The sequence below is a fragment of the Delphinapterus leucas genome, unplaced genomic scaffold (assembly GCF_059928025.1).
Source record: "Delphinapterus leucas isolate spDelLeu-1000000601 "Yukka" unplaced genomic scaffold, BTC_Dleu_Yukka2 spDelLeu_asBTCV2_sq25, whole genome shotgun sequence".
NCBI lineage: Eukaryota > Metazoa > Chordata > Mammalia > Artiodactyla > Monodontidae > Delphinapterus > Delphinapterus leucas.
The window spans coordinates 17,655,447-17,680,304 of record NW_028322234.1 but is presented as its reverse complement, the minus strand read 5'-3'; the positions used below and the strand labels follow the sequence as shown (position 1 = coordinate 17,680,304).

The window sequence follows — 24,858 nt, the reverse complement described above, 5'->3', positions numbered from 1 at the left end:
GAGCTGGCGAGGGAGGGAGGGCTGGCTTCTTGGGGGCGGGGAACCTGGGTGAAGAGCGTCACCTGCCAAGGCACCTCGCCTGCCTCTGGCATTTGGATGGGCATCTGGAGCCCATCGGCCCTGGGCCATCGTGTGCCGTGAACCCTCTCCGGTCCCCACACTGGGCTGTATTCATTCCCTCCGTCCAATGGGCATCACGCTCCCTGGCACATAGGGTTTGGGGTCTGTGGGCAACTTTGGGAAGATGCCGTGGGGTTTCTGTCACGTCTATCAACTCCAGCTCTCCCCGGCCTCAGTTTCCCTTTTGTGACCTCCTGAGAGGCGGCAGAAACCTGGGACACCAACAAGAAGGGGCTTGTCCAGCGCTGCATCCTTGGCTCTGGAACCAAGGAGGCCTCCAGGGTATGGGTCCCAGGATGCTGGTGCCAAAGGCCGTTGGGGAGAGTGTCTGGTGAACAAGTCCCCCAGCAGAGATTTGCAGACAAACAGGGACAAGAGCCTGTCCTGTTGCCAGTGGGGCTTTTTTGTTTTGTTTTTTTGGCTGGTCCTCGGTATGCGGGATCTTAGTTCCCCAACCAGGGATTGAACCCATGCCCCCTGCAGTGGAAGCGCAGCGTCTTAACCACTGGACCACCAGGGAAGTCCCCTGTTGCCAGCGTTTTATCTGCACATTCAAAGGGGCATCCACCCCGCAGGTGCAGGAGCCACATAAAAGTTGTGGGTCGGAGCCCTGATGCCTCCCCAGCTGAGGTCATCAGCCCAGTGAGTCACCCCTGGCCACTTATCCCTTCACTGGGGGCCTGGTTGCAGGCACACGATGGTGAGAAACCGGCTTGCCACCACTCCAGTCCTGGGCTAGGACCCTCTCCTGGGCGTGAAATTTAAGGGGGTGCCAAAAAACCTCCGTCATCCAGATAATGTTTTGTGCCGTGACAGCTGTAGATTCATAGCAGTTGTAAGAAATAACATTTTCCCCAGTGGCAACATTTTTGCAAAAGTCTATTACTGTGTCACAAGCAGGATCCTGACATTGCTACAAGTCGACACTGTCTCTTGTATCCCCATGTGTGTGTGCCTTTCGTGGTACCACCCAACACTGCTCTGGGCTCAAAGCAAAATAGAACATGCTTTTCAGGTGACAAAACTCCACTCACCCCCTGTTCTTACTTGGAAATAGAAGGAATCAGACTGGACCATGGAAGCCCGTGTCTTCTGATAGAACCGCCTGGAATGATGAACGTGTCCTCCATCTGTGCAGCCATCAGCCACATGTGGCTACTGAGCACGTGAAATGTGGCCAGTGCAGAGGAGGGGCAGAATGCTTCACTGATTTCACTTTCATTTATTTGCATTTTTGTGGCCCAGTGGGGCTGCTGGCCCCATCGGAGAACGCGGGTCAAAAGGCCCGGTCTGTGCGTTACCTTGGGTTTCACCCCAGGTCCTTGGTTTAGCCTCAGTCTGTTCATCCTGAGCCCCAGGCATATGGTTGGCGCTCAATAAACGTTTGTGGTGGGACAGGTTGAGTGAGTGAGAGGTCTCTGGATGGGCAGTCCCTCCTGGCCTTCTAACCTCCTCCATGTGACTCTGGCCCCTCCACGTGAGACTGGGTTTGCCCTCACCTGGGCCTCAGTACACCCATCTGCAAAATGGGTCAGGGCACCAGAGTTCCAGGGGATGGGGCTCCCCCCTGTCCTCCGCACCTTCACCCCTCGCCGGTGCAGATCCTCAGGGTTTCACACCCTGTTACAGCCACCCAGGGGGATACAGTCCACAGCAGTGGGTGGCACCTGGGGGAAGGGCCACCGGGACCCCCACCCTAGCAAGAGATAGAAGCAGGGCTGCATCTGGGGCCGGGGGTGCTCTGGGCATCCCAACAAGGAGGAGGAGTCTCAGATGGGGAAACGGAGGTGCAGCCACGTAAGTCACCTGCCTGTGGGTGCAGAGCTTTCGTGTCCTCAGTTGGAGCCGGTCCCGCCTCCTTCTTTCCCTCCTGTCTGCCTTCCTTCCTATCATAAAGGAAGGCACATGTTGTACCTGCTCTCTATCCAGAACCACTTTACATCCCAGAACGAACATATATAAAATATATTTGTCCCGTGGGTTTAAAAAAATTCCTCAGTGAATAAGTGTTTTCATTTACAGTCTCCACACTGGAGGGTACACTCCACACACACTGGAGGGTTTTCCTGATGACCAGTGGAGTGGGGGAGGTCCCTGCCCACAGAGGAATCCCCTCCCGCTGCCCACAAGGCCAGTGGGTGTCCTTGGCCGGGTGTGTCAGGTGATGTTGCCTGCACGCTTGCCTCTTTGGTGTGCTTGTCCTGTCTTGTTTGTTTTGCCTCCTCGGTTGGGTGGGTGCTGGTATCTGGGGCCTCTCCTGGCTCAGGTAGGAGCTGGGGAGGGCGGGGCTTCTCTCTGTGAAGAATTTAGGCACCCAGAACCTTCTGGAAGGGGGGAGGAAGTGAGGAGCTGGAGTCAGGGAAGTGGTGGAGGTTGAAGGAGCTCAGGTGGCTGAACCCCAGACCTCCTGCTGCTCCAGGATCTCTCTCTCTCTCTCTCTCTCTGTGTCTCTCTTTTTTTCCTTTTGGTCGAGGCACGTGGGATCTTAGCTCCCCGACCAGGGATCAAACTGGTGCCCCCTGCAGTGGGAGTGCAGAGTCCTAACCACTGGACCACCAGGGATGTCCCAGGAGGTAGAAGATCTATTTAAAAACCCTGCACTGAGGTCATCCGGGAGGAACTGCCAATCTTGGTTGCCTGTCCTGTTCATTCCCTTCCTTTTTATTTATTTATTTAATTTAAAATTTTGTTTGTTATTCAATTCTAGTTGATTTACCATGTTGTGTTAATTTCTGCGGTACAGCAAAGTGATTGTTATATACATATATACACACTCTTTTTTCATATTCTTTTCCATTATCGTTTATCATAGGATACTGGATATAGTTCCCTGTGCTCTACAGTAGGACCTTGTTGTTTATCCCTTCTATATATACTAGCTTGCATCTGCTAATCCCAGACTCCCAATCCTTCCCTCCCCCACCCCCTCCCCCTTGGCAACCACAGGTCTGTTCTCTATGTCTGTGAGTCTGTTTTTACTTTGTAGATAGGTTCATTTGTGTCATACTTTAGATCCCACATATAAGTGCTACCACATGATATCTGTCTTTCTCTGTCTGACTTACTTCACTTAGTATGATAATCTCTAGGTCCATCCATGTTGCTGCAAATGGCATTATTTCATTCTTTTTTAATGGCTGAGTAATATTCCATTGTATATATGTACCACATCTTCTTTATCCATTCATCTGTCAGTAGACACTTAGGTTGCTTCCATGTCTTGGTTATTGTGAATAGTGCTGCCATGAACATTGGGGTTCATGTATCTTTTTGGATTAGAGTTTGGTCCAGATATATGCCCAGGAGTGGGATTGCTGGGTCATATGGTAGCTCTATCTTTCGTTTTCCATTCCATTCCTTTTTGTTGGTCACCAGGCCTGCAGGTTGGCCCTCCATGATCATGCTGTCGGATACTCATGCTTTGTGTAGCCCTCACCCACGTGGAATAGGATGGACCAGGCGACCAATGGGATACTAGGGAAATGACGGGGTGTGACTTCTCTCACTGTCTCTGGGATCACTCATCTGGGGGAAGCCGGCCACCATGTTGTGAGGATGCTCAAGCAGCGCTATGGAGAGGCCTACGTGGAGAAGGGCTGAGACTCCTGCCAACAGCCCATGTCACCTTGCCCTTTGCTCCTGATCTGACTTCCTGCAGAGGCTAAGCCCCTTGTCCTGCACAATGTCACTTCTGGCAGCTCCAGTGCCTTTAGCTCTTTTCCTGAACCCCTGAATTTCTTACAAGTGGGAAATCAGAGTCAAAGGCTTCATGGAGTCAGGGTAACATTTTTGGCTTGAATACTTCCTAGGTGGCACTTGCATCCCCTCAGGCAGGATCTGGTGACTCCGTGTGCTACAGTTTATCCTTGGACTAGAGTGACATGAGGGACTTCCCTGGTGGTCCAGTGGGTAAGTCTCCTCACTCCCAATGCAGGGGGCCTGGGTTTGATCTCTGGTCAGGGAACTAGATCCCGCATGCATTCCACAACTAAGAGTCCTCATGCCACAACTAAGAAGGCCACGTGCTGCAAGGAAGTTCCCACATGGCACAATAAATAAAATAAGACCCGGCTCAGCCAAAATACACACATACATACACACATACATACATATATACGTACATACATACATGAAATATTTTTAAAATAAATAATAAAATAACTTTAAAAAAATCGAGTGACACAAGTCACATGGATAAAAGTCTTGGGACGAGCTTCTAGCACATAGAGTGGCTTGATTTCCCCTTTCGTGACTCACCTGGTTATCTCAACACTGCTGATCACCACTGCTGGAACCAAGAATTTCATTAAGAGCTCCAAACTCCTGGCTGGTCTCAGCTGAAATTGTCTCCACCTTTCCCCAAATCCAGTCACATCCTCAATTTATGATGTAACAAGGGCCGTGCTGTCCCTGTGGGTGAATCTTCTGCGCTTTGGCAAACCCCATAGTCTGATGGGGTGTGAGACTTTAAATGGCCCAGAAATTAAACCCAGGCCGAGCACCTGGCACGGGCTGGGCCGCATCTGTTTGCGGTCACTGACCCATTTGTAAGGGGTCCCCTCCTGGGCCAGGATGTCAAGGAGAGGCTAGGCTGGCTTCTCAGAAGTGTTTCCACCTTAGACACCAGCTAACTTAGGCCAAGTAGAAGCAGGAAGCATCAACCCACAACTGACCTCGTTGTGTGGGGGAGGAAAATGTTTCCCTCTACCCTCTTAAGTTCATAACTGGGGGCTGCGAGTTAAACTGACAAAGGATATTTTAACAGGAGACAAAGCGTACAAATGTATTAATTTTTAATTTTACATGCTTGGGGTGTCACAGAAAGAAGTGAATCCCCAAAGGAACGGTGAGATTTGAGAGCTCATAGGCCTTCGTAATAGAGGAAAGGGAGAGGAGAAAGGCCACTTATGGGAGAGCAAACGAATGTTAGGAGAGATAAATGGGCCTTTGGAGAATAGGTGAGAGATATGATAGTTTGTGACAAAGTCTGTCCGGTAGCTGACTTGTCTTCTCTGAGAAGAGAAAATGAGTTGATTCCGGGCAGGGATTTATGACAGTATGAGGCTCTGTGTTTAGGTAGATAACAGATTTCAAGAACTCAGATGCTTTCAGCTCAGAGAAATTCTTACACCAGAGCGGCACATTTGGGGATGGCTAATCCACATCTCCAGTTGGCTCCTCCCAAATTTTCTGCTGCCTCTCCAAAATTTTTCTTCAATATCAGGCATTTTTGGTGTGAATGATATTCCTGAGGGACAGCCCCAGTGTCCAAGAGTCAGGGAGGTGGGGAAGGAAATGATCTCCCACCTTGCTTGCCAATGATGGTTTCCTAAAAATTGCTGAAGCTCCAGGATGAATGAAAACTCCTGGGATTGACTATGTTAACAGCGCCCTCTAGAGGCCACCACCAGCTTAGACAGAGCTGGGGGTGGTTCAGGGAGCCCTGGGTGTGAACCTCAAAAACCGTCTCCAAGAATTTCTGCGAGGGACTCAGGTGTTTGATCAGCAAACAGGAAGTATATCAACATGGTGGGGCAGAAAGGCTTGGCGACATTCTCTGGTCACCCCCGCGTCTGGGCGGGCTCAACTTTCTGCATTCACAGCTAATCTCTGTGTCTTTGAAAAGATGCCAGAACTGATGGTAGAAATGTAATATTTTTATGCCAGCTGAACTTAGTTGAGGTATAGTTTACTAATGGTGACCTGCACAGATCCTAAGTGTACTTCGATGGGTCTAGGCAAGTGTGGGAACCCATGTCACCCACACCCCACTGAGACCTGGAACATTCTGGCATCCTAAAAAGTCCCCTCCACTCCCCCAGACACCCGTCTTCCTGATTTCTAGCACCGTAGAAATTACGCCTGTTCCGGAACTTCATCCAGTTGGTCCCCCACGGGATGTCTTCAGCATCTGCCTAAAGAGCTGTGACTTTGCAAAGGTACGACGTAAGGTAAGAAAGTTTGTATTCAGAGAAATTTAAAACATTAAAAAAAAATTTTTTTTTTTCCTTTGGAGATGGAGCAATCTGCTCTCTCTCTTTTTTTTTTTTTTAAATTAATTGGTTTATTTATTTATTTTTGGCTGCATTCCGTCTCTGTTGCTGTGCGTGGGCTCTCTCTAGTTGAGGCGAGCGGGGCCTACTCTTCATTGCGGTGCACGGGCTTCTCATTGCGGTGGCCTCTCTTTGCTGCGGAGCACAGGCTCCAGGCACACGGGCCTCAGCAGCTGTGGCTCGGGGGCTCTAGTTGTGGCACATGGGCCCAGCCGCTCCGCAGCACGTGGGATCCTCCCGGACCAGGGCTCAAACCCGTGTCCCCTGCATTGGCAGGCAGACTCCCAACCACTGTGCCACCAGGGAAGTCCCAAAAAATCTTTTTTGATGTGGACCATTTTTTTTTAAGTCTTTATTGAATTTGTTACAATATTGTTTCTGTTTTGTGTTTTGGTTTTTTGGCCAGGAGGCCTGTGGGATCTTAGCTCCCTAACCAGGGATTGAACCCACACCCCCTGCATTGGAAGGCAAAGTCTTAACCACTGCACCGCCAAGGAAGTCCCTTAAGACATTTTTTTTACTTGAAATATAAACACCTTTATGGGTAGATGTGTTGGTCTCTTCCCCGCAGACATGGAAGTGTGAAATGTGTACAAAATAACTAAAGATCTTGTAACTTATTCCTCAAAAGTAATTTAACCACCTTGACCACCTATGGGTCCTAAAAATGGTGATTTGAAATAGCATTATGGTCAATTCACCAGTTTTTGCATTTCATCCTGATTTGTTTAGAAAAGATCATCTTTTTTTTTTTTTTTTTTTGCCTGCGCTGGGTCTTCGTTTTTCGTTGTGGGCTTCTCTCTAGTTGTGGCTTGTGGGTCTAGTTGCCCTGCAGCATGTGGGATCTTACTTCCCCGACAAGGGCACCTGCATCCGCTGCATTGGATGACGGGTTCTTAACCACTGGACCACCAGGGAAATCCCTAGAAAAGATCATCTTGCCAACAGGAAGGGAGATGTTCTGATCAAAATCATGAGCTTGACCTTTTCTAGGCTCTGACATTTCAAAGAGGGGAGGATGGCATTCCCTTTCTCCATCCAAAGGTGATGTTTTAAAAGTTTATATTTACAAATTTAAAATGGTTTCAAATCTAGAGGCTTTTATTAAAAGGCTTTCAGTTTAACATAAAGAATATGGCATATTAAAATTGAACATTTATTTCTCACACTTCAGAATATTTCCTTATGTGTTGCTAAAATAAATGTGTCTCAGAATTTTGGTGGTTCTTTTTGTTTGATTTTTAATTAAAATTAAATTTATTTTTGGCTGCGTTGGGTCTTTGTTGCTGCAAGCGGGCTTTCTCTAGTTGGGTATCTAGAGTAGTGGGGGCTACTCTTTGTTGCGGTGCGCAGGCTTCTCATTGCAGTGGCTTCCCTTGTTGCAGAGCACGCGCTCTAGGCGGGCGGGCTTCAGCAGTTGTGGCTCATGGGCTCTAGAGCTCAGGCTCAGTAGTTGTGGCACATGGGCTTAGTTGCTCCGCGGCATGTGGGATCTTCCCGGACCAGGGATCGAACCCATGTCCCCTGCATTGGCAGGCGGATTCTTAACCACTGTGTCACCAGGGAAGTCCAGGATTTTAAGTTTTGATTCATCTTTTTAGCAATAGGGCAGTTACAACACGATGGAACCTTGGGGGGCTTCCCTGCGCTACTGAGCCTGTGCTCTAGAGCCTGTGAGCCACAACTACTGAAGCCCGCATGCCTAGAGCCTGTGCTCCACAACAAGAGAAGCCACCGCAATGAGAAGCCCGCAACCGCAACAGAGTAGCCCCTGCTCGCCACAACTAGAGAAAGCCCGCGTGCAGCAACAAAAACCCAAGGCAGCCAAAAATAAATAAATTTATTACAAAAAAAAAATGGAACTTGGGGATCAAGCATCACCAATTTTACTTCCTGCAAAGATTTGCATTTTTTGCATTGATGTTGAAATGGCTAAAGCTTTCTGAATTCTCTACCTTTGCTTTAATAAAAACCCTACCAGTTGGTGAACTACTATTCCAGAGAATGGAAAATAAAATACGACTATGGCTTTATGCCAAAATTTGTTATACTCTGACTTACTGATGTCTTTTAAAACATCATGTGTGCAAACCTTTTTATTGTGAATTGTAATGCATTTTCAGAAAAGTGCATGCAATGCCGATGAATAATTTAACAAGTTATTATAAAGCCAGCACACGATCACGGCCAGGACCTTAGAAGTCCTCCCCACCCCACCCCCCTTGCAAGCACAGGGCGTCATCTGGACCCTGTCCTCCCTTCCCACAGTGTAGCCAGTAACTTGAATTTTATGATTATTACTTTCTTGCTTTGTTTATGGTTTGCCCACAGGAGTGTGCAGCCCAAATAAATTTAGTTTTGCCTCTTTTAAAACTTTACATAAGGGAAAGTGTATTGCATGCATTCTTTTCTGTCTGGTTTCTTTCAATTAATATTCATCCAGGTTATCCCATGTAGCTGAGTGCATTCACTTTCATGACTATATGTATTCCATTGTGTGAATATATCATCAAATTATTTACTATTTGACTTGAGTTATTTTCAGGCTTGGGCTTCTACCCCCCCCCCCAAAAAAATTGTGGCTATGGATGTGTCTGGCTATATACGTCTGTGTGTTTCACTAGAGTATATACCTAGGAGTGGTATTGCCAGGGTGTAGTGTTTGTGAATCTGCAGACTCATGGATAATGGTAAACTCTTTCCCGAAGTTGTTGTACTGATTTATACTGCCACCCACCACAAGGATGCGATAGTTCCCATTGCCTTGCATCTTTACCAAAACTTACCAGCACACCTGAATTTTTATTTCCCAACCAGTTGGGTCTGTAGTGTTATCTCATTGTAGTTTTGATTTTTATGTTTATTTATTTACTTATTTGTGGCCATGCCACATGGCTTGTGGGGATCTTAGTTCCCCTTTATGTTTATTTATTTACTTATTTATGGCCATGCTACATGGCTTGTGGGGATCTTAGTTCCCCTACCAGTGATCAAACCCATGCCCCCTGCAGTGGAAGTGCAGAGTCCTAACCACTGGACTGCCAGGGAATTCCCTTGCTGCAGTTTTAATTTCCATTTCTCTATTTACTAATAAGGTTGAACACCTTTTCATGATTCATTGGCCATTTGGATTTCCCCTTTTGTGAATCATTTAGTTAGGTATAGCCCAGTTTTCAACTTGGCTACCTGATTTTCTCTCAATGATTCCTAGGGTGTCTTTTAAATAGTTTTTTTTTTTTTTCCCCACACACTGCGTCCCCTGCATTGGAAGCACACAGCCCTAACTGATCTCAGGTGGCCTCGGCCTGCAGTGGCTTGAAGCAGGATTTCAGTTCCCAGCCAGAAATGGAAGTCAGGTCGCAGCAGTGAGAGCGCTGAATCCTAGCCACTAGACCAGTGGCCAGTGACAAGGCCCTGGCCCTTTGGCTTTACAGAAATTAATTCCCACAGAGACATGGAAAGTAGTGAAACAAGTAAAGTGTTTAATAGGAGGAAAAACAGTACGTGTGGATAGACACATGGCTGGGCTCAAAGAGGGAGTTGCGCCCTCATGGTAGTTTTAATCACTTATATGGGGCATTTCTTCCAGGTTTCCTTTGGCCAATCATCTTGCTTTACCTGGTTCTGAGTCCGTATTTGGTATACCTCAGGGTCCTTCCCTGTGGGCCTGTGCATCTCTCAGCCAAGATGGATTCTAGCGAAGAGGCCTGTGGGTAGTTGACATCACTTACTATGGGGTGACGCCCCCTCTCTTTTGACCTCCAAGGAGCCTTTCTGCACATGTGTAGTCAGGAAGGTCTCCTTGACTTCGAGAATGAGGAATATGTGCTCTTTTATCTCTTATCTGGGCAGGGCCCAGCCTCCTCTCTGTCCACAGGGGAGAAACTCCAGCTGCTCAGACTGGGGCCCATCTATCTCCTGCCTCATAACCACTGGACTACCAGGGAAGTCCCTGAACAGTTCTTAATGTTAATGTAACCCAATGTTTCATTCTTTTCCTTTATTGTTATGTGACCTGTTTCAGAAATCAATCCTTGGGAATTCCTTGGTAGTCCAGTGGTTAGGACTCGGTGCTCTCCCTGCTGAGGGCCTGGGTCCGATCCCTTGTCGGGGAACTAAAGATACCACAAGCCTTGCAGCAAGGCAAAAAAAAAAAAAAATCCTTACCGCAAGGTTATAAAAGTATTATTTTGTATCACCTTCTAAAATGTTATTGTTTCATCTTTCACATTAGGTCTGCAGTCCTCCCCAAATGGGCTTTGTGTTTGGTGTGAGGTAGGGGTCACATTTTGTGTATTTTCCATAGTGATATCCAGTTGTCGCAGCATATTTATTGAAGAGATTGTCCTTTCTGCACTGCTCTGCATTACCACCTCTATCATAAATCAACCCTCTGGATGTGGATACGGTCTGTCTTGGGCTCCTAATCTACCCATTTGTCAATCCTTCATCCCCTTTCTTACTGACTGCTGGATAGCTGTTTGAGAAGTCTCAATAGCTATCTGAGACAGTATTGTGTGTGATGAGAATCCCACATATACAATGGCTTAGTTCTCCATCAACAATGAACCAAAGGGGGACTCGCCTGGCGGTCCAGTTGTTAGGACTCTGTGCTTCCACTTCAGGGGGCCCAGGTTTGATCCCTGGTTGGGGAACTAAAATCCTGCAAGCCATGTAGCACTGCTAAAAAAGAAAAAAAAAGAACCTAAGTGTCTCAACACCGTTGGTAATCTTTGCCTGAATCAATAATTTCATGAAGAGCTGAAAAGTCTTGGAGATTTCATCTGCTTCACCAGAAGCCCTCCAACTTCAGAATGAGTGTGATGCTGTCAGGTGGGGCCAGAGCAGGCAGTGTGCATTTGAGTCTTAACTTACCCATGTACAGGGACTTCCCTGGCGGTGCATTGGTTAGGACTTGGTGCTTCCACTTCAGGGGGTGTGGGTTTGATCCCTGGTTGGGGAAGTTTCTGCAAGCTGCATGGTGCAGCCAAAAAAAAAAAAAAAAAATACCCATGTACAATTTTCATTGCATTGCAGGTGGGTGGTCATAGGGTCTCTTCATGAAGCCTTCAGACATTGAATGGCTTATATTGTTTTCCTTCTGTCTCATAAAGCAAACTACTTAGAGCTGACCTCCCTGACCCTCCAATAGCCAAATGCCGTTATCAAGGAAGACCTGATGGCTGTAAGCTACCAAGTAAGAAGTGTCAGGAGTCAGGATACCTTTTTTATTTTTGGCTGTGCCTTGTGGCATGTAGAATCTTAGTTCCCCAACCAGGGATCGAACCTGCTCCCCCTGCATTGGAAGTATGGAGTCTTAACCACTGGACTGCCAGGGAAGTCCCGATAGAACACCTTCTGACTAAACATGAACTTAAACAACTGGACCAAAGGACTTGGGTGTATTGTACAATGACCACAAATTCCCCCCATCCCAATATGCATGCCCCTTTGCAATGGAACTCCTAGCCAGAGGGGGAGTCAGTTTCTCCACCCATTTAAATCGACGCATGGCCACGTGACTTGCTTAGACCTATAGAATTCGGCAGAAGTGAGGTGTGGAAGTTCGACCACCATGATGTAAGGAAGCCAGTGTAGCTTTTTGGAGATTGGGAGACTCCATGCAGAACTGAGGCCTCCCAGCCAACAACCAGCACCAATTGCCCAATATGCCAGTGGAGCCATCTTGGACCTTGCAGCAGACTGAACCCTCCAGGTGTCTGTGGTCTCATAAATCAGCCCAGATGAGATCAACAGAGGAAATGCCCCCTAACCTGCCAAATGGAAAAAAAAAACCAAAATTCGAGTTTTTTCCCAACAACATTTGATTGTGAAAAATTTCAAATGTGTATCAAAGTTTAAATAAGTTTACAGTGAACACCCACATTCCTAACACATCACTTCTACCATTCCCATTTTATTAAATCTGTCGTCTCCCCATCCCTTTGTTCATGCATCACTTCATCTTGTTTTTCGTTGTTGTTGTTTTTTGGTTTTTTACTTCATCTCATTTCTGATGCATCTCACAGTTGCAGACACCAGCCCACTACTCCTTGAACAGTTTGGTGTGCATATCATTAGCATATGACTAACAAGAGTCCAATATTTGTTTATATTTTTTCTTTTGAAGTAAAATGGACAATGACTTGCATAAGTCTTAAATATGCTTTTGCTGAGTTTTTTTTTTTAAGTCTTTATTGAATTTGTTAAGATGTTGCTTCTGTTTTATGTTTTGGTTTTTTGGCCTCGAGGCATGTGGGATCTTATCTTCCCAACCAGGGCTCGAACCTGCACCCCCTGCATTGGAAGGCGAAGTCTTAACCACTGGACTGCCAGGGAAGTCCCCCTTTGCTGAGTTTGGACAGATGCACACATCTGTGCAACTTGAACTTCTATTAAGATCTACAACATGTTTGCCATGGCCCAGGTTGAATCCCTGGTAGGGGAACAGAGATACAAAACAAAACAAAACATTGTATCAAGTATTATACATAATCTAGAAATAATATATGTATCATTTGTGCATAGGTTGTATGCAAATACTATGCGATTTTATATGAGGGACTTAAGCAGCCTCGGATTTTAGTATGTGCAACAGTCCTGGAACCAGTCTCCCCAGGATACTGTAGGATACCTGTAAATAACCACACAGTTATTATCAGGGATTATCAAAACAGATGCAAGAACAAAGTCACTTCCCTGTCTGTCATTAGCGGGAGGTGTTCAGAGGTGGCCACCAGGGCCAGTTGCAGCAGTTACACGCCTGTAGCCATGAGTAACAGAGAACACAACTCTGCTTGCTTAACTCCATAAAGACATTTATCAGTTTACAGAACAAATAGCTGCAAGCTAGGGCAGCCTCCAGGCTCGGGATGCTAGGGGCATACCCACCCCTGCAGGCTTTTCCTCTGATCTCATTGGCCAGGACTGGTCATATGCCTGGTCCCTTAACCAATCAGTGAGTGAGTCATTCACACTCATCCTGATAGCTTCCGTGATCTTAGATCTTAATTTCCAACCTGCAGTTATTTTAGGTATTGTTGATCTTAATGTCATGGCCTGGATTTATATTTTATATTGCCAGATAAAACAAGAAATTACACTAGTTATAATAGGATATTTGGAGACTAACATTGTTCACAAAACGATAAAAGAGTAAAATTATAATTTGGGTGAGGCATTTATAGAGCAGGAATCTGCAAATGTTTTCTGTAGAGGGCCAGAGAGTAAATATTTTCGGCTTTGCTGGCCATAATGTCTCTGTGGCAACTACTCAAATCCATGTAAGCCGGGAAGCAGCTGTACATAATGTGTAAATGAGTGGGTGTGGCTGTGTACCAGTAAAGCTTTATTTACAACCACAGGTGGTGGGCAGGGTCTGGCCCGCAGGCTGGCCGAAGTTGCTGAGCGCAGGTGTTCTGCAGCATTGTTAGAACTAAATTAGAGCAACAGGATCTTCCAATCTTTGAAATTTATTATTTCTACCTGACCACTGAAGTAGTTTTTAATCAGTTTTCCACCACAAATTTGTGTGCAGTAATTAGAGAGGGGTCCCAATATCCAAAATGCAGTCATCGGTACTTTTCCCCACCCCAAGGAATCAGGGCTCTTTGGAGAATAGGTGGCTTTATGTTTCAGGGCAGGTAAGATGCAGTATGGGCCTAGTAGATCTTGTTGCCAGAAAGAAGGGATGCCTAAGTTCTGGGTGTGTCGAAGGTACACCGGAGCCCACTTAAAGGTATCCCATGTCAATAATGATTAGTTAATGACCAATTCATGAAACTACTCAAGTCTGAATGCCATGAATTCATAATTATCCTCAAAAGACAAGAATCAGGATTTTCTTTATCAAGCTGCTAGTTCTATATCCATAGCCCGATTTTATTTGGGTGAACCATTTTTTAGCATCCCTACATAAAAAGGCTGACATCTTCTTACCAAATGATATATATTCAGGGTGATCCCAACTATATAAAAAGATTCTCCTCTTAAACAATGAAAAAAGATAATAAATATAGTATTAACATTGGTTATTTTTGGATAGTAATATGATAGATGATATTCATGTTCTTTTCCTGAATTTTTTCTGGCATTTCCAAGTTCCCGCCTTTATTTTTTATATATTACTTTTAGAGTGAAAAAGAAAAATCTTTGAAAAAAATTTATCTCCAGGGACTTCCCTGGCAGTCCAGTGGTTAAGACTCTGTGCTTCTACTGCAGGGGGCACAGGTTCGACCCCTGGTCAGGGATCCCTCATGCCATGTGGTGAGGCCAAAAAAAAAAAAAAGAGAGAGAAAGTGTAAAAAAAAATTTTTTTAAAATACTTTCTTGAAAAGAGAAGCAAATATTAAAAAACAAAGACAAAAACACTACTGTCTCCGGGTTCAGGATGTCTTTTTCCATGGTTATAACGTTGTATGGTTTGGTCTTTGGGAAATTTCTCACCCCAAAGAGCAGAGGATGGCAAGTGAGATTTTGTAAAATCTAGAACCCAAGGCTGAGGATGGGAGTACATCCTATGAGGTGGGGCTGAAAGACGTTGAGCTAAGAGGGCTGGTAAAATCTGTGGAGCTGGGTCCTCGGCCCTGGGGGTAAATGTTGTCCCCAGGTGAGGGGGTTTGGCTTTCAATTGAGGGAAGTACTGATAGGGCTTTACGCATTGGCTCCCAGAGACCTGGCTTAAGTTGGGAGGAGCCTAGAGTCTAAAAAGAGTAAGGAAGGTTAGGTAGCTGGGGCTGGGGGTCGTCAGAGAGAGGGCTGGGCAGTTCTAGACGGCAGTGGAGGAGAAGTGGGACCTGGGCCGCAGTGCAAAATGAAAACACGCGGCCCCTTGTCGAAAAATTATTATGAATTTCACAATGGTGACAGCAGAGCATTCAATCAAGTGCAGGGGCTGAACGCCTGTGAAGCCGGCCTCTGTGGGGACCCAGGAAAAGGGAGTCGCTTCAAGGTCTGCTTTGGAGGTAAGAATTGGCCAGGATTCTGGCAGAGACTGGACGCTGAGGCAGAATGTCTTGCCTGTGGCTCTCCTGGGTGTCCATGGGCCACAGCCCACACGCAGAAATCCCTTCTCCATGGGATGGACCGGGTCCAAGACCCCTGGGGGTCTCCCAGCCACTTATTAGATGCTAAATTATCACAGGTGTTACTCAAGTCCCATGCTCAGGTGGGGGCCGGCGGAGGGCCCCTCACCCCTCCCTCTCTACCCAGCCCCCGACTTCTGGGACTTTAAAGAGGTTACCCAACCCCTATTCATCTTCCTGACTCTAAGTCACTGGTCAGCATCCCTTCCTTCAGGAAGCCCTCCGGGCTGCCCCCTGCCCCCCTGAACTTGTACCCCCGTTACATACCCTAGGCTGCATCTCCAGGTTGCAACCCCCAGGTTGCTCAAGGGACCCCATTTTATGCCCTCCTAGCTCCCTGTGGCTCATCTTCAAGGCATTCTGTCACTCTGACACTGTGGGTGCAGTTAGCCATTTAAGGGTTCCAGCTCTGCCGGCGCTGGGCAGCTGAGACCTGGCCCAGAGGAGGGCTCCATATATCTGTTGAGTCTGAGAGGCACAGAGCATCCTCCCTGCATTCAGTGGCAGCCTGCCCGGGCCTCAGCTTCCCCTGCCACACACTCAGTGGTGTCCCATCCACTGGGCAGGCAGACCGACTGGGGATAGGGTCTGGGATCCCAGGTCTGGGATTTGGGACCCCAGGTCTGGGAGTTGGGTCTGGCTTTGGGATTGGGAGTCCTGGGTCTGAGATTGGGATCTGGGTTTCAGGGACTGGAGCTGGGGTCTGATTTAGGGTCTGGGGCCGGGGATCTGAGTTCTGGAGCCCCAGGTCTGGAATCTGAGGTCTGGAGTTTGGGATCCAGTGCCTGAGTTCTGAGGCCTGAGGTCTGGGATATAGGGACTGGGGTCCCAGGTCTGGGGCTGCTGGGATGGAGGATCTAGGATTTGGGGCTGGCGATCCTGAATTCGAGGTCAGGGTCTTGAGGTGTGGGGTCGCAATTTCTGGGTCTGGGGTCTAGTGTCTGAAGTAGGGGGTCTGGGCTCTTGTACCTGGGTTCCAGCGTATGGGGTCCACGGTCTGGGGTCGGGGTCTGAGGTTAAAGATCTAGAATCTGGGGGTCAGGGTCTGAGGTCCAGGATCTGGGAGTCCGGGTCTGAAGTAAAGGATATAGAGTCCGGGGTCCGGGTCCCGGGTGTGAAGTACGAGATCTAGCACTTGGGTTCCCATGTCCAGGCCCACGGTCGGAGGTACGAGGTCCGTTGCCCCTGCGTGCCCCTGCCCCGCCCCCGCCCTCCTCCTAGCCCCTCCCCGGCCCCCTCCCTTCTCCTCCCTGCTCTCCAAGTCCCCCACCTCCTCCCCCTCCCTTCTCTCCCCCTGCCCCTCCCCCTCCCTCCTCCTCTCCTCTCCCCCTCTTCCCCTCCTCTGCCCCCTCCTTTCTCCTCCCTCCCCTCCCCCTCCCAGGCCCTCCCCCCGCCCGCCCCGCCCCGCCCCCGCCCCGCCGGGCGCCGCACCGACAAGATGGCGGCGGGTGGGAGCGGCGGGCGCGCGTCGTGCCCGCCGGGGGTCGGCCCGGGCGCGGGGGGCGGCCCCGGGCCCAGCGCCAACGCCGCCCCGGCCCCCGGCAACGCAGCCGCCGCCGCTGCCGCCGTCGCCCCGGCCCCCGCCGCCCCCGGGCCGCCCCCGCCGGTGTCGGTGTCGGGTCCGGGGCCGGGCGCGCAGGCCGCTGCGGGCGGGGAGCGGGCGGCCGAGGAGCCGGGGGCGGGGGCGCTGCTGCGCGAGCCCGTCTACAACTGGCAGGCCACCAAGCCCACGGTGAAGGAGCGCTTCGCCTTCCTCTTCAACAACGAGGTGCTCTGCGACGTGCACTTCCTGGTGGGCAAGGGGCTCGGCGCGCAGCGCATCCCGGCGCACAGGTGGGCCGCCGTCCCGGGACCCGCCGCCCCCGGGGACCCAGCATCCCCGGGCCCAGACCCCGCCAGACCCCGGGACTCAGCCATCCCTGAGATCCCGCCACCCCTCCCCCTCGCCGGGGATACCCGCCACCCCCGGGGACCTAGTCATCCCCCAGGACCCGCCCTTCTTGGAACCCCTGCCGTTCCCGGGACCCCACCACCCTCAGGACCCCGTTGTCCCAGGACCCAACCCGTTATTCTTGGAACCCCTGCTGGTCTCGGGGACCTGCCCTCACCCCGGGACACCCACCATCCCTGGGACTCTGCTGTTCCCAGTACCACCATCCCCGGGCCCTAGCACCCCTAGGTCCTGTGACCCTGCCAGGCCCCCTTCCACTCGTACTTCCAGATACTGGCCGTATTCTGGTCCTGCGACCCCTGCCCCTCCAATCTCATCAGCGTCTCCTGGCTCTGTGACCCCTGACCCTGCCACCTTGGCCAGGATCTCCCAGACCCAGTGACCTCTTCCACCCCCAGCATCCCTGTGACCCCTCAGCCCCTGCCAGGCTCTCCAGACCCTGCAACCCCCAGCCTGGCCAGCCCGAGGACCCGCAGACACTACCATCTCCCTCCATTTCCTCCTTCCTGCCCCAGTGACCTCCTCCCCCAAGTGCCCCATCCTTCTGGGGCTGAGACCCCCAGAGCCCCACCAGACTCCCACCTTGTGAACCCAGGACCCCCAGTGACTCCCAGCTCTGCGATCACCCAGCTCTGCGACACCCCATCCCACAGGCCTCCTTTCGAAAGGCGGGGGGGTGTTGGTCCAGGCCCCATCTCTCTGCCAGTCTCCAGGGTGCAGCACCCAGACTCCTGGGTAGGGTGGGAGTGATGTCAGACAGCGTCCTGCCCACTGCTGGTTCCTCTGCCCCTGCTCGCTGGGGGGTGCTGGGGAGGGTTCTGTCTGGGGGAGGGGGGCTGCAGGGGTTCTCACCACTCTGCCTGAAGTGTCCTCCAACCTGCTGTGAGGGTCCTCCCCACCTTTCTGACGTGTGGCCTTTATTTAACTTGTGCCTTCGAGATTCCTCTTTCCGGCTTTTTTAGGTTATTTATATTCAACTGGGTCTAGATTCCTGTCCAAGGAAGCTTCCAGGCCCGTGATGCGGTCCCCAGTACCTCCGTGCCCTGTGTGTGTGTGTTGTGGCCCTCCCACCTCTCCCGCAAGCTGTGAGTAGAGGGCCAGTTGATGTGTCACCTGTGAGCCCCCAGCCTCCGTCATGCCTTTCTTGTCCCACATTCCTGCTGTGTGGACCTCCCAGATCGAAGGTTCTGGTTCTTTGTCTTTTCAGCCTTTGGGTTGTTATTTCATACGCATTGTTGACATTTTACCTGTAGCGATCAGGTAGATGACTGTACCATGAGTGACCCTGGGCTCTGCTGAGCCTCAGTTCCCCCCCACCTCCCCACCCCCCAGGACCTGGGACTGACCACTCAGACACCTCCTTCCCAGGGCCACAGGGAGGGTGGACCCTGTGACCCAACCAGGTCCTTATCACAGTGGCCCGGGGCTCATCCTCCATACAGGCTGGCTTAAAATGTAGGTGGGGATGTGACCCAACGCATAAAGGAAACACCTCGCAGCCTCACTGATGGAACACAGACAGGAGTGGGGAAAATTCCTAATACCGTGCGCCATGCTCCCGGGCTGGACCTAACTCCCGCCTCTGTCCCAGGTGGGCTGGATCTGGGGACTTGCTTGTAAAGAGTAGATTGGAATCCCACCTTGGGGGAACCTGGCAGATGCCACCTCAGCCAGGTGGTCAAGGTCGACCTCAGGATGATGTCCTGGGGGTGTCAGGGTCCCCCTAGAAGGAATCAATGAGGAGGGCACCTCACCTCAGTGTGCTCCACCCCAAACCCTTAACCCCAGTGTAGTGGGTTGAATGGTGGCCCCCAACAAGGTGTGTCCACATCCTGACACCCAGAACCTGTGAACGGGACCTTATTTGGAAAAAGGGTCTTTGTAGATGTGATTAAGAGTTTCAAGAAGAGATCATCCTGGATTATCTGAACGGGCCGTAAATCCAACAAGTATCCTTATGAGAGACAGAGGAGAGACCGAGAGAAGACGGCCATGTGACAACAGAGGCAGAGATGGGAAGGACACACGGCCGCAAGCCCAGGACACCTGGGACCCCAGAAGCTGGAAGAGGCAAGAGGGGGACCCTCCCCGGGACCCTCCGGGGGCAGCACAACCCTGGGACACACTGACCTTGGACATGCGGCCTCCAGAACGTGAGAGAGGAAATTCCTGTTCTTTCAAGTCACCCAATTTGCAGTAATTTGTTAGAGCAGCCCCAGGAAACCAGTACACCTGGTCCTATCAGAGAAAATACCAGATAAACCCAGCTTGGGGCCATGCTGCAGGACGCCAGCCAGTCCTGGGAGGAGCCTGAGGACACAAGTGAAAGCCACGTGGGATCCTGGATGCGGGCCTGGGGCGGAGAGCATCCTGAGCTGGTGACTGGGGAGCAGGGCCGAGCTGGGGAGGGGCTCGTGCTAACTTTGAGGAAGGCCATGGGGTCTGGACCCACCATTTCCCAGGACCCAGGCTTGGGGTGGTCTCAGGCTGGGGCTGTGAATTCTGGGTACAGGGTCACCCGGGGCGTGGGACACAGGAGGGCCTGGCATGAGTGATGGCAGAAGGGGCCAGCTCTGGCCCCGGACAAGTTCGTACCTCATTCGGAGCCTCCCCCTGCCCCACGCCCCCAGTCGCCTTAGCCCCACCCCCTCGCCCTGCATGGCATTTTGACAGCTTTCTCCTAACTTTCTCTGCGACTGCCGTCATTGGCTTCCTGTGAGCAGGATTTTTTTTTTTTTTTTTTGGCTGAGTCACAGCTTGTGGGATCTTAGTTCCCCAACCAGGGATTGAACCCCGGCACCTGGCAGTGGAAGCGCGGAGTCCCCGCCACTGGACCGCCACAGGGTTTTGCTTCTCTCCCTCATGCTAGGCCCAGGAAAATGCCTGGCACAGCAGGTGCTCAGGAAACCTGTGAGTCCACTGTCTACGCTCGCGCTCGCGGGGCTCCCTCTGAGGAAATACCGAGCATCTTCAGGGTAGCACTGTGCACAAATCGGATGGTCCCACATTAATATCTAAAATACCTTTATTCATCTATCACGGAAAACTTAGCAGTGCAGAGAAGTCCCAGAAGTGGAGCAGTCTGTGTCTGGCGTCCCTTCTCCTTCATCGATCTGTGTGTGCTTAGCCCAATAACACGTTTTTTGATGACTGTGGCTTTATGGTGGGTTTTGAGAACTGCGTGGCTGTTCTTCCCAGTTTTACTCCTTGTCAAGACTTTTTTCAGCTTGTCTCACACACTTAACTCTTCCAGAATCAATCACCCATCCATGTGTCCCTCCCTGCATCCAACAGTCATTGAAACAGTGCTGACAGAAGACATCTCTTTCCCTGTGGGACTTACCTTCAGGTAAATTTGCACCAGCAAAATTTTGTAAAGAGCCAGATAGTATATAGTGTCAGCAGGCCACACAGTCTCTGTCCCAACTGCTTAATTCTGGCATAGCAACACAAATGCATTAAGACAGAAATGAATGGGTGTGGCTGTGTGCCAATAAAACTTTATTTACAGAAACAAGCGGTGGGCCAGATTGAGTCCCAGGGCTGTAGTTGACCAGCCTCTGCCTCAGTGGTTCCTTACGATCTTTAGAATCAATTTATCAAATGCTAAAGGAATTGCCTGGAGGGATTGGTCTTTGCAAAGATTCAGGTTGGGAGAGCTGACAGTTTAGAATACAAAATATATCTGGGAACGTGTTTATCCAGGGCATTTTTGTGAAACCTTAGGAAAGTTTTGTAGTTTATTCAAATAGGTCTTGCACGTATATTGCTAAGTTTCTGATTAGTTTTTGTTTTTTCTCTGTTGTGAGTAATTTCTCCATTGTACTTTTTCTAGTTGGTTCTTGCTGGGAAGCTGTAGTTTTTTTGCGCATTTATTTTTATCTATTTGAACGATTTCTTTCTGAACCCTTCTTAGCATTAATAATTGCTCCACTGATTCTGTGGTCTGGCACTGTCCAGTAGACTTTTCTGTGATGTTGGGATTGTTCTAGATCTGTGCTCTCCAGTCCTAGCCACTAATCACTTGTGGCTGCTGAGCACTTGAATTGTGGCTCTTGCAACTGAGGAACTGAATCCTTTTTTTTTGTTTTGTTTTTTTCGGACACACTGCCTGGCTTGTGGGATCTTAGTTCCCCAACCAGTGATTGAACCTGCGCCCTCGGCGAAGGCGAAGAGTCCTAACCACTGGACGACCAGGGAATTCCCAAACTGAATCTTTTATTTACCTTAATTTTAATTTAGATTTAAATAAGCCCTGAATTTAGAGTTTTAAGTGAGACAGTCATGTTATGGGCAATTAACTTCTCATTCTCTCTCATAATTCTGCCTCATTTTTTCTGTTCTGATTGCATTTCTGACCACCAGGGCATTGTTCCGTAACAGAGGTGTTTTTCACAGTTCAGTGTGATCGTTGATACTGGTTTCTGACAAATCCTTTTTCATACAGTAACAAGTTTCTTTCCATCCCTTGTTCACTAAGAGTTTCCATGAAGTGTGGGCATGGGATGTTATCGAGTGCTTTTAATGGATTTTGGTTTGTTTGATCTGACAATTGGCCATGTAGAAAATTATGCATTTGTGTGAGAACTGCCATAGCCCAGTTTGGGAGCCCTTTTGTCGCCCCCAGAAGCCCCTTTCCCCACTTACCCTCAGTCCCCACTCCCACCCTGATCCCTGGGCAATCCACTGACCTCCTTTCTCTCTAGTTTTGCTATTTGTAGAAATTTCATAGAATTAGAATGATAGAATGTGTAGACTTTGGTCTGGCTTCTTTCACTGAGTGTGCTGTTTATAAGGTCCATCCACACCGTTGTATCGGCAGTTCATTTCTTTGTATTGCTAAAGTAATTCACGTTACTACTGAATTCCATTGCATGGATGGACCATGCTTTGTCCACTCACTAGTCGATGGGCATACGGGTTATATGGGTTATTTCCAGCTTTTCATTACGAGGAATCATACTGCCATGAACATTCCACATTCGTGTGGAAATATGCCTGTGGAAGAACGGCTCCTTTTCTCTTGGGTGAATACCTAGGGATCGCATGTTGGAATTACAGGGTAATGTGACATTTTAAGAAACTGCCAAACTGGTTTCCAAAGTGGCCGCCCCATTCCCCACCCCCCAGTGGTGCCCGAGGGTTCCAGAGTGTCTTTGGCCTATAGGTGAGTTGGGAAATATTCCCTCCCCCTCTCCTTTCTGGAAGAGTTTGCATAGGGTTGGTATTATTTCTTCTGGGAATGGGCTTTTCTGTGTGGAAAGATTTTTTAAAATATTTATTTATTTATTTGGTCTCACCAGGTCTTCGTTGCAGCAGGCGGGCTCCTTAGTTGCGGCTTGAGGGCTCCTCAGTTGCGGCAGGTGGGCTCCTTAGTTGTGGCATGCGAACTCTTAGTTGTGGCATGCATGTGGGATCTAGTTCCCCGATCAGGGATTGAACCCGGCCCCCCTGCATTGGGAGCGCGGAGTCCTATCCGCTGCACCACCAGGGAAGTCCCAGTGGGAAGATTTTTTTTTTTTTTTTTTAATTGGCTGCTTTGGGTCTTTGTTGCTGTGCACAGGCTTTCTCTAGTTGCGGCGAGGTGGGGCTGCTCTTCGTTGCAGTGCGTGGGCTTCTTGTGGTGGCTTCTCTTTGTTGTAGAGCACAGGCTCTAGGCACGTGGGCTGCAGTAGTTGTGACACGCGGGCTCAGTAGTTGTGGTGCACGGGCTTAGCTGCTCCGCGGCATGTGGGATCTTCCCGGACCAGGGCTCAAACCCGTGTTTCCTGCATTGGCAGGCAGCTTCTTAACCACTGTGCCACCAGGGAAGTTCCGGAAGATTATTAATGACTAGTTCACTTACTTGTTACGTGTTTGTTTAGATTTTCTCTTCACCAGTGAGTGTTGGCAGCTTGTGTCTTTCCAGGAAGTCGTCCATTTCCTTTAAGTTGTCTTAAGTTGTTGGCATAAAGTTGTTTCAAAGTTCTTTTATCACCTATAGGGTCTGTAGTAATGTTCCCTTTTTCATTCCTGATTTTGGTAACCTGTGTTTTTTTCTCTTGGTCAGTCTAGCTAAAGTTCTAGCAATTGTTGATTTCCCCGCCCCCCACCCCCAAAGAATGACCTTTAGGTTTCACTGTATTGTCTCTGTTTTCCCATTCCCAGTTTCATTAATTCCTCCTCTCACTTTTATTATTTTCTTCATTCTTTGGGCTCGATTTGCTCTTCATTTTCTAGATTCTTGAGATGGAAGCTTACCTTGCTGATTTAATTTTTTTAATTAATTAATTATTTTTTGGTCATGCCACACATGGCTTGCAAGATCTTAGTTCCTCAACCAGGGATTGAACCCAGGCCCCGGCAGTGAAAGTGCCAAGTCCTAACCACTGAACCACCAGGGAATTACTGGAAGCTCACCTTGCTGATTTTAGATTTTTATTTAATACATATATAATGTTTACTTCTAAGCACTGTTTTAGCTGCATCCCTTACATTTTGATGCGCCGTGCTTGCATTTTTGTTCCAGTTAAGATCTTTTCTAATTTCCCTTGTGTTCCTTCTCTGACCCATGGGTTACTTAGAAGTGTTTCATTTCCAAATATTTGGGGATTTCTCAGAGGTCTTTCTGTTGTTGGTACGGAGTTTAATTCCTCTCTTTGGAGAACATGCTTTGACTGCTTTCAGTGCCTCTGAGTATCTTTGTTTGGCCTTGCATGTGGTCTGTCCTGGAGAATGTGCCATTGCACCTAAGAGCGTGCATTCTGCCGTCGTTGGGCTGAGGGTTCCGTAAAGGTCGCTTGGCAGCACTGTTCAGTCTTCTGTATTCTTGCCGATTTTGTCTGGCCGTTCTGTCAGTTGTGGAGAGTGAGGCATCAGAACCTCCAACGATAATTGTTGGATTGCCTCTTTCTCCTTTAACAGTCAGTTTCTGCTTCGTGTAGTTTGGGACTCTGTTGTGTATTCATTTGTACTGTTACCTGTCCCCATGTACTGACCCTCTGTTCACATGAAACGTCCATTGTTCAGTAATATTCCTCATCTTCATGGCTGTCTTTGTTTTTTTTTTTTTTTTTCACGTCTGTCTTGTCTGATATCTGTGTAGCCACTCCAGCTCTCTGGTGGTTTCCAAATGCAAGGTATGTCTTTCCCCATCTTTCTCCTTTCATTCCCTTTGTGTGTTTGAATGTAAAATTTCTGAGCCCGTGACATCCATCTGTCCCATCTCTGGTGACGTGAGCCTTGGTCATGGGGTAGATTTCTTCACTGGATGTCACCACCGTCTCCTTGTAAATCACCCTTCCCGAGGGATACTTTGGGACTGTACAGACATCCCATTTCCCCCTCCTGCTTTGCCCGCTGGTGTATGGTGGTTCCTGCTGGAAAGAGTTATTTACTCTAGCATCTGCCATATGGTGATTTCCTATTTCCATAACTCCCTCTGCATTTGTTAACTGGGGTTCTAAAAGGAAGAGCTGTCCCTTCTCCCTTACTCATCCATTCCTTCAGTTATATATTTATTTCATCATGGACTCATGGATATTGATTTTATCCTAGGGGTCATCATCCGACACGAACACTATTTTGTTGTTCGTATCGTCCCAGATTTGGCTCCTGTGTCCGTTCAACATTTCCCTGTCATGTTGGAGCGTGTTTTTACTTTCTGGCACCA

General features: G+C 49.0%; 1 protein-coding gene and 1 long non-coding RNA gene across 11 annotated transcripts in view; both read left to right on the top strand.

Annotated features, from left to right (window-relative positions):
* BTBD2 (BTB domain containing 2) overlaps positions 1-24,858 on the top strand; it is a 40,033-nt gene that overhangs the window by 866 nt on the left and 14,309 nt on the right. For 4 of the 8 annotated variants that reach the window (XM_022557210.2, XM_089905725.1, XM_089905729.1 and 1 more), the window contains exons 1-2: positions 16,680-17,089; positions 20,461-20,556. The exons of 1 other annotated variant lie outside the window; for it this stretch is intronic. In XM_022557210.2, coding sequence (XP_022412918.2) covers positions 16,695-17,089; positions 20,461-20,556 — 491 coding nt within the window. In that variant the 5' untranslated portion in view covers positions 16,680-16,694. Of the gene's footprint in view, positions 1-16,679; positions 17,090-20,460; positions 20,557-24,858 lie in introns of those variants that run through there. 3 more of the 8 variants (XM_089905728.1, XM_089905726.1, XM_022557211.3) reach the window with 1 other exon arrangement.
* On the top strand, positions 7-14,141 carry LOC149744094 (uncharacterized). 3 transcript variants are annotated; one of them, XR_016391536.1, is made up of 3 exons: positions 7-6,071; positions 10,480-10,581; positions 11,288-14,141. It is a non-coding gene; the product is annotated as an uncharacterized LOC149744094 (long non-coding RNA). The 3 variants fall into 3 exon arrangements; XR_016391535.1 differs by lacking the exon at positions 10,480-10,581; XR_016391534.1 differs by having other exon boundaries at positions 10,480-14,141.